This window comes from Rhodamnia argentea, chromosome 3, assembly GCF_020921035.1.
Source record: "Rhodamnia argentea isolate NSW1041297 chromosome 3, ASM2092103v1, whole genome shotgun sequence".
Taxonomy (NCBI): domain Eukaryota; kingdom Viridiplantae; phylum Streptophyta; class Magnoliopsida; order Myrtales; family Myrtaceae; genus Rhodamnia; species Rhodamnia argentea.
Genome location: NC_063152.1, coordinates 15,463,687 through 15,472,607, shown reverse-complemented (window position 1 = coordinate 15,472,607; position 8,921 = coordinate 15,463,687). Strand labels below are relative to the sequence as shown.

The following is an 8,921-nucleotide window of genomic DNA, read 5'->3' as shown; positions in this document are numbered from 1 at the left end:
ATAATATGCGAGCCACTGGAAAACCATTTGCACAATGAGATTTGCAGAAACGGGCTAATGGATCCACGTATACTCTGCGAGGTTGTTCCCTCGATCAACATATTCAAAAGCCGAGAGTTCACTTATGTATGAAGACAATTCCATCGAAACAGATCTACAGGAACGCTTGCAAGATTGTCAAATGAGCGTTGAGGAACAAAGTCAAATGGCATAAAGAGAAATGAAGAACTTATTGTTGCTCGAGGGATGCGGACCAAGATCATGTGGATTTTTCATTCGATTGGCAGAGATGAGAATGGTGGTGTTGGCTCGCAGCTTTTGTTATTAGAATGATGGGAACTTGCCGCGGAAGCAATTCGTAATGTTTATTTGGTGGATGCCATTCTAGGTCACCGCATATAATTCTCCAATGTTAATCGGTCAAATTAATCAACAATTTATAATAAATCCAGCATCAAACAAAGACATTTGTGCCAGTGTGACAATCCGAATAATGCTGTGGTATGTGATCCTCCGTGAAAATAAGTCCAGGTGTTCATACCTATTTGAAATCTTGGTCCATACTTAAGCACCATGATTTTCTAAAGTTTCAATAGTAGTAACACATGTGTAGTATCGGTCTTCAGTGAAAATAAGTCTCAAGTGTTCATACCTATAAGATATCTTGTCCACCCTCAAGCCCCATGATTTTCCAAAGATCTAATATTATTCTTTGCTGATATACGTAATTGTACTTATAATCATCTCTCTTTTGGGTAGACATTTGTTAAACAATTATTTACCAAAGAAACAACAACAATTTGTTTTATTATATTAATGAGCCTACGACAAAAGCTAACCTAATGGCATCATATTACTTCAATTAAAAAAGGAAAACTGGCGACTAAAGAGGTCAAAGCCATTTCCTCGAAGCTGGTACATAGCAAGGGAAAAACCACTTCTCAGATGTTTGGTTGGGGATGAAATCTCGGCGAAGCCCCGGAAACTTGTTTCTATCACCGACCCCCAAGACCTACATCATGAGAATCCACCACCCTAAAGTCATTTGTCGGTTCGTGCAATAATCTGTAAAATTCACTACTTTTGTCGGCCACAGAGAAGCTTTTGCCACACTAACAGTCTGAAGTTCACTGCTTTCGTCGGCCACAGAGTAGCTTGCGTCACGCTGACGGGCCGAATAGCGCGGTGGAACGCGGTCTTTGAGCGACAATAAGTCCATGTGTTCACAACTCTACACCATTTTCCCAAGGACTAAAAAATGGTCATGCATCTCTGTCCTCAAGTATAAATCATGGAGATCAAGTGGTAAACGAACTACCTGAAAACACTCTATCAAATCTTAAGCTAATAGTCGCTGCTGATTGTCCAACTCCACCATCGGCCAATGGCTTCTTCATCGAAACCAAAAATGATTTATGATGTCTTCTTGAGTTTTAGAGGCACGGACGTACGTCACAACTTCGTCGGCCATCTCTACCAAGCTTTACACCGGATTGGAATATACACTATCCGAGATAGCGAGGAACTAAAAAAGGGACACAATATATCGATGGTTATGAAGGCCATCAAAGAATCGCGAATCATTGTTTTCTATGAGAACTACGCTTCGTCACAATGGTGCTTGACAGAGATGGCAAAGATTATGGAGTGCAAGGAGCAAGAGAACATCACTGCTCTACCAGTGTTTTATAAAGTGAATCCAAATGAAGTGAGAGGGGGTAGAAAGAGTAATAATATTGCTATTGCTAAGCATGAGTCCAAGTTGGGGAAAGATTCAAAGAAATTGAAGAGATGGAAGGAAGCTCTTCTTGACGCTGGTAACTTGTCCGAGTGGCATTTGAATGATGGGTAAGTAGAGTGGAGTCTATTTTTTTTTAAAGGAAATAAGTAGATCTATGCACACATGATTGCAATTATCTGAAAATGAGATGTAGTGCTTTGTCATTGTTGATTGGTGATTGCTGGTTAGTTGCTTATCTCCAATTGCTAAAACGATGCTACAACTTCTTTTTTCTGTTTTTGTTAGAGATGATGAGTCAAAGCTTATACAAGAAATTGTGAAGGAGATCTCAACAACTCTCCTAGTTCCAACACCTTTACATGTTGGTGAGCATCTGGTTGGGATAGATTCCCGAGTGATTAAGCTGAAATCGATGTTGAACCTTGAGTCTAATGAAAATGTTCTCATGGTGGGATTATGGGGACAAGGAGGGATAGGAAAGACAACTTTAGGGAAAGCCATTTATAATAATATTTTCAGACAATTTGAAGGTTCGAGTTTTCTGGAAGATATTTGAGAAAATTCAAAAGATCGCAATGGTTTAGTTAATTTGCAAGAAAAATTACTAAACGATATACTATCACCTAAAGAACGATTAGCAGTGTCCGATGTCGCCGGAGGTATTAATTTAATCCAACAAAGACTTAGTCATAAAAGCGTTCTTGTCATCCTTGATGATGTGGATCACTTGAACCAGTTACGTGCTTTAGCGGGAAAAGTCAATTGGTTTGGTAATGGGAGTAGGATCATTGTTACTACAAGAGATAGCCATTTGTTGACCCCCAAGATAGGTGAACATCATGTGTATGAAGTTAAAACACTAGACAACAGTGAAGCTCATGAGCTGCTTAGTAAACATGCTTTCTCTCAACACCAGAAATTAAAAATCAAGGCGGATCTAGTGAATGGTGTAGTTCCTATTGCATCGCTTCTATCCAGCTTTTGTCTGCAAGAGCCTCCTCAATTCCTTTGGGTTTAACTTCTAAAACTAGTGTGAATTTATTTATGGCATTCTTCAATTTGGATCCGGTTACGATCCTTTCTTCTATCTTCCCAATGATAAGATCCGTAGGATGATTAGATTTGTATTTTCAGTTCTTGTTAAATTTGTCATGTTCATCTTCTAGAGATTTATTTAGATTCTCGTCTTTAGAAGATGTAAACGTCCGAGTGTCTTCCATGTTCTGAGTCTTTACTAGGTGTTGTGTCTTCGGATGTCGGAGTTTGCTTAGATGATGGATTCATCTCAAATAATATGGTGAGTTCAGCATTTATCTTCCGAATGTCTTTTCCATCTTCAACCTTCACGTTCATTGATTTTTCAACTTCTCTTGAACTCTTGTTGAAGACTCTATATGGCTTGCTTGAAGTGGAATAATCAAGAAATACACATTCGTCCGGTCTTTCATCAAACTTTCTCGGATGGTCATCGCCGCGACCCTCCTCCGTCGGATCGACAAAAGATATCCCGGCGGGGTGAGAAGGGTTAACGAGCCGATTCCCCCCTCTTTATATTGGTATAGGGAATCGCGGGTCTCTCCCAAGACCCATTACTCGAATCGCGATGTCGGGTAAAATTTTCAAATATCGAAATTGACCTTGTGTGGTTGGGTGGCATGTTCGATGTGTACATGCAATTTTGGAGTCGCCACCGATCGATTTATTGGAAGGTACGATCGGAAAACCTTACCGAGCGGTCGGGAGAAACCGTTCGGTTTTGCGAAAACCCGAGATTTTGGGTCCGGGGACTTGGTTACGTCAAATTTCATATTTGACGCCCTTTCGGTTACCGATGTCGAGTGTTTTCTAACCTAAGAATTCATACGGATGCAATATCGGGTGAGGTAGATCCTAACAATTCTAAGTATTCATGCAGATGGGAATTTTCTATCCTAATCAATCACAATAAAAAAATTTAATGCGCAATCAAAATCATTACAAACAATCAAATCAATCAATCAAAGTTTGACATGTCTAAAATGGTCCTATCGACCCACACAAAAAAAAACGAATTTGGGTTTCGGGGTGGTTTGGTGAAAATTTGAGGCGAAAGGCCCAGAAGGGTAGAATGGTCATTTTTGGGAGTCCGGGACCCGAAAATCACAAAATTAGGGTCGGGCCAGTTGAATGTGGCCATTTCCCATTTTTTGTGATTTTATAGAATTTTTTTCTATTTTTTCTATTTTTTTGGAATTTCTATTTATTTTTTAAAAATATTGGGAATTTTCCGGATCGAAATTAATCGACCCTCGAAGTCTCAAAAATTTTCGATCCGGACTTTATGAGTCCCGAATCGATCTAGAAATTTTAGAAATTTTTTTATGAAAATCTGGGAATTTTTATGAATTTTCTAAGTATTTTGCAATTTTTTTGGATTTTTTTTTGGAAATTTTTTTTATTTTATTATTTTTTATTAATAAACCGGACCGGGTCAACCGGTCAACGGCCGGTCAACCCGGTCCGACCGCTCGCAGACCCGCCCACGACAACCAAAACGGTGCCGTTCCTATTTTCTATTTATTCTTTTTTGATTTTCTAATATTAATTCCTAATATCCGAATATACTAAAAATAAACGGACGGCCAGGATCAAACCTAAGATTGATCTCAGCCGTCGAACCCATACTAAATGAAACGACGACGTGTTCTTCCCTAACCTTAAACGACGCCGCATCAATTTGAGTCCAACGGACGGCCGGGATGCAATCTAGAACTCATCCTAGCCGTTCATTCCTCCCGCGTCTAAACGACGACGCACTCGACCCTCAATCCTAAACGGCATCGCGTCATCTTAAACAAACGAACGGCTGCGATCTACCTCAAATCTAATCTGCACCGTTCATTCTACTTAGACCAAAACGACGCCGCACGCCTTAGTACCCCGAACGGCCATGATTGACTCTGAAACCGATCTGGACCGTTCGTTCTTTCTCTAGTTAAAACGACATCGCACGCCCTAGACTAAACGGCATCGTTTTGATTTTTTCTTATTTTCTAATCTAATAAACGAATTATCTAAAATCTAATCGGACGGTCGAGAATTGAACTAACTAATTATCTCGACCGTCGATCTAATCCTAGTCACCCCGCTCGCTCAACGGACGAGGCGACTCGGCGCTGAGCCGGACCAACCACAGCTCGCCAACTCAACACGCCGACCCGCTAACCGGACACGTCGGCTTCATCTTCTTCGTTGCGACGACGCGAAATGGACGGCTGAGAACTCTCCGGCGAGATCCAACGGTGAGATCTCGCCGGAAAAGTCTCAAACCAACGGCGATCGACTCTATTCGGCCTCTAGACCAACATATCTAAGAATCAAGCAATTTCATCCATAGAATCACGAGCAATCAGCTTCGCACAGACACGGCATTCCAGACTTTAACCAAGCAATATAGAACATATCTATCGAATTAAAGCTTCAGGCACACTCAAAGTGAGTTTAGAACACTTACCTCGGGTTCGGATTGAACCCGCGGTGGCTTGAATGACCTAGTCGAAGTCCGACCAAGTCGCGGCTGGTTGTAGGTTAGACTCGAGGTTTTCGAACAAGATAGATGCAAAAAAGAGATGCGAACCGAGTCGGTGATGCTCGGGGAACAAAACGCACACAAGAATTAAGATGATTATGCTCGCAAAGGCGGGATACCATGAACACGCAGAGAGAAAATCGAGAAGTAGACTTACCGTTTCTGGAGATCTGAAGCTAATTGAGCGATCGCGATCGCTTCTCCAAGGTGTTAGAGGACTTCTGGAAGTGGCTTGGTGCTCCGATTTGATCTGAATCAGCTGGGCGAAGAACTTGCGGACCACGCTCAAGCTTTCGTCAATGGAGGTATGCGAGAGCCTCTCTCTCTATCTCCTTCCCTCTCTCTCTATTCTGTTGGACCTCGTGAGCTAGAATGAACCTCCCCTCTGTTCTAGAACCATCCCAGCCTTTTATACTCGTTTTCAAAATTTGCGCGCAGACCGGAGGTTGAGCCGGCGACGTCCTCACGTGTTGATCACGTGGCTTTTGGTCACCGGACGGTGACGGAATCGATTATGATTCCGTCAACGTCCGTTTGACACTCGGGAGAGCGCGAATGAGCAAGAATTTGACTCTAATCCGAAGATGTTGACCTCTCGGACTGCCGCGCCTTTGACCGGCGATTTCGCCGTGCTCCGGCGACGGCTAGTCGCGCCGGAGGTGGCGATCGACGGAGCCGGACTTGAATATTAAAACCCCCACATCAATTGGCTCAATTGGTGTCGATTTGGACTTCAATTTGAGGGTTGAATTTCATCTCGCAAACCTGCAAAATGCACGATTCGGTTGGGGACGACGACACTGTTCGGGACCGGTCCAGCCGGTCCGACCGGCGGTCGACCGGTCCGAACCGGTTCGGATAGTGAATCTCACGCAATTTTCAAAATTAAACAAAATTGGTTGGGAATTTTTGCAATTAAACTTCAAAATTGGACTTAGGACCCTGGATATTATCTAAAAAAGTGGTTTTGCCCAAAATTTCCCATCAATTTACATGAAAACCCCAAAATTTTTAACTTACCCAAATTAGGGAAATGTTCAATTGGATGTCAATTTGACCAAATTGGACTACCAGACCTATGCCAATTGATTTGAAATGTATGAAAACATAGGGGAACGGTCCAATTTTACCATAAAAGTCCCTCAATTAAAAGTAATTTCAAAATTGGGCAAATTGAGGGACTAAATTGCAAACATTTTGGGGATTTGGCCTAATTCGTGCAATTCTTGCAATTTTGGGTGTAATTGATCAAATTGAAGTTCAAAGGGGCTGCAATTGAATGTCTAGACTTAAAATGTGCAAAAATTGCAAATAAAAAGACTCAATTGGTATTTTTTATGCAAATTCAACCTTAGGCATTGTGAAGAAACACCTAAAATTGAACTTAATTTTCAATTTTTCTTGAGGTCAATATGGAAAGGAAATTAAAAGAGAAATATTGGACATTTTTTGTATTTTTGTGACCTCGAAAAGTATTTTTTTATGAATTTTCAAGTATTTTCCTATTTTCCGAAAATATAAAAAAAATGTGAAAAATATGAAAAATTATTTTTTGTTCCAAATTGGTTCCTTAAGCTTGGCCAAGGCTTCCAATGTTTATTTTTAATTTTTTTGAATTTTTGTGAATTTTTGGTGAATTTTGGAAAATAAAACTAAAGGAAAACTGACTAAAAAATTCAGGTGTCAACAGTCACTTGAGTTCTTGAGGATAAAACATTTACAGCTAAATACATGAAAGTATGATATGTTTGGTTTCTTGCTTTTGTAAAGCTCATAGAGGGTCTCAAGGTTGTAGGAAAACATGATTTATGATATAACATGCAATAGAAATAACTTCCGTCCAAAATGAGAATGAGCTTTGCTTTCTATCAAAAGAATTCGTGTCATTTCTTATAAAGGTTAATTTTTCCTTTCATCTACTCCATTTTGTTGAGGAGTAAAAGAGGAAGAAAAATTATGCTAAAAATCATTTTGATCACAAAAATCTGCAAAGATTTGATTTTCAAATTCTCCCCCATGATTAGTTTTGGTGTTGGAAATTGAATAACCTTTTTCATTTTGAACTTTCTTTGATAAACTTTCAAAATATGGAAATGCTTCATTCTTATATGCAAGAAAGAAAACCCAAGTAAATCTAGTATAATCATCTATTTTTACCAAACAATACTTTTTACTTGCAATGCTTTATGTTCGAGTAGCTCCGAACATATGCATGTGTGGAAGCTGCAAAGCACAATTAGTGGAAACTTGATTTATTGATTTGTAAGAGTTTCTTCCTTGTTTTTCAAGAGTGCATGCTTCACAAAGGTTTGTTTGCTCAAATTTAGCATCTAGAAGTCATCTCACTAGCCTTTTTTTAGGAAACCTTTGAGATTTATTTGAAGCTTATGTGTCCCAACTTCTTATGCCAAAGTTCTGAGTCATCTTTGATGGATACTAGATATTTGACTTCCTCAAATGATGTGTCTAGAAGGTAGATATTGCCATGCCTATGTCCTGTGAATGAGCATTTGTTGTTCCAGCTGACACCTGAGCATTTATCATCCACAAAAGATATTTTATATCCAATATCACATAGTTGGCTTATACTTATAAGATTGAAATTCAAACCCTTAACCAATGAGATATCATTGATCAAGAGGTTGCCAATCTTTACGGTTCCTATCCCAATAATTGTTTTTTTATTGTTACCGCCAAAGGAAACCCTTCCTCCATCAAACATAGTGAGATTGATAAATATTTTAGAGTCCGTAGTTATGCGTCTAAAACATCCACTATCAAAGTATCACTTATTTCTTCTTTTCATTAGTACCTACGAGCATCAAAAGAATTCAAGTTTTCTTTGATACCAAAATCTGTTTGAGTCCTTGTGAATTAGAGGAGTTTGTAAATCTCAAGATATCTCGAGCGGGTCTTCAAATCTTAGGACAACAACTTTTGGAGTATTTCGTATCACCACATTTTGAGCATTTACAGAAATTCCATCCCTCGGATCTTACGAAATGCTTATAAAAATGATTTTTACAAGCATGTTTAGAGGGTCTTTTTCTAAGCCTTTCTTTGACTTTAGGAAAATTATTTTTCAAATCACTCTTTTTGAAAACAAAGTCTGGATTTATTATAGTAAGGAACTTGTATAGAAAGAATATGTTGTAAATTTTTTGAACCAGATGAAAATTTTTTGTTGATATCTGAAATTTTCTTTTTCAAAGAAACGTTTTCCTTTTTCAAGGAATCATTTTCCTTTTTCAAAGATTCGTTCCCATTTTTCAAATTCTCATTTTCCTTAGAAGTCAAATCAGATTTTTCTTTGATTTGAGAAAATTCGCTTTCAAGATTTGCTTTGAAGAAAACTTATTTTATCCTTTTAAGAAACATCATTTTGTTTTAAACAAGCTACTTCCTTTTTCAATTCAGAGAGCCTTTTAAGAGCGGTTTTATAATCTAAACACAACTTATCTATATATGACATATCTTAGGAAGGATTCTAGAATGAGTTACCTCAGATTCATTCTCAAAGTCTGAGTCGGCCATTAAATAAATGTTGGAATATTACTCAGAGGTCGGAAGCGTCATTTCAAGGAAGCCAGAAAAGTTTGTCTTATTAGTCAG

General features: G+C 39.0%; 1 protein-coding gene across 1 annotated transcript; it reads left to right on the top strand.

The window, feature by feature from the left end:
• The first annotated feature begins 1,549 nt into the window (after nt 1-1,549).
• Nucleotides 1,550-3,158, top strand: LOC125314108 (TMV resistance protein N-like). Its single transcript, XM_048275580.1, has 4 exons — nt 1,550-1,848; nt 2,027-2,106; nt 2,980-3,038; nt 3,129-3,158. The coding sequence occupies exons 1-4, from the start codon at nt 1,550-1,552 to the stop codon at nt 3,156-3,158; spliced, it is 468 nt and encodes a 155-aa protein (XP_048131537.1).
• Nucleotides 3,159-8,921: the final 5,763 nt, after the last annotated feature.

Coding starts and splice junctions, on each gene's coding strand:
- LOC125314108 (XM_048275580.1), top strand. CDS start 1,550: ATGGTTATGAAGGCCATCAAAGAATCGCGAATCATTGTTTTCTATGAG. Junction 1,849..2,026: donor GAGTGGCATTTGAATGATGG/GTAAGTAGAGTG, acceptor TGTTTTTGTTAG/AGATGATGAGTCAAAGCTTA. Junction 2,107..2,979: donor TCCAACACCTTTACATGTTG/GTGAGCATCTGG, acceptor AGTCTTTACTAG/GTGTTGTGTCTTCGGATGTC.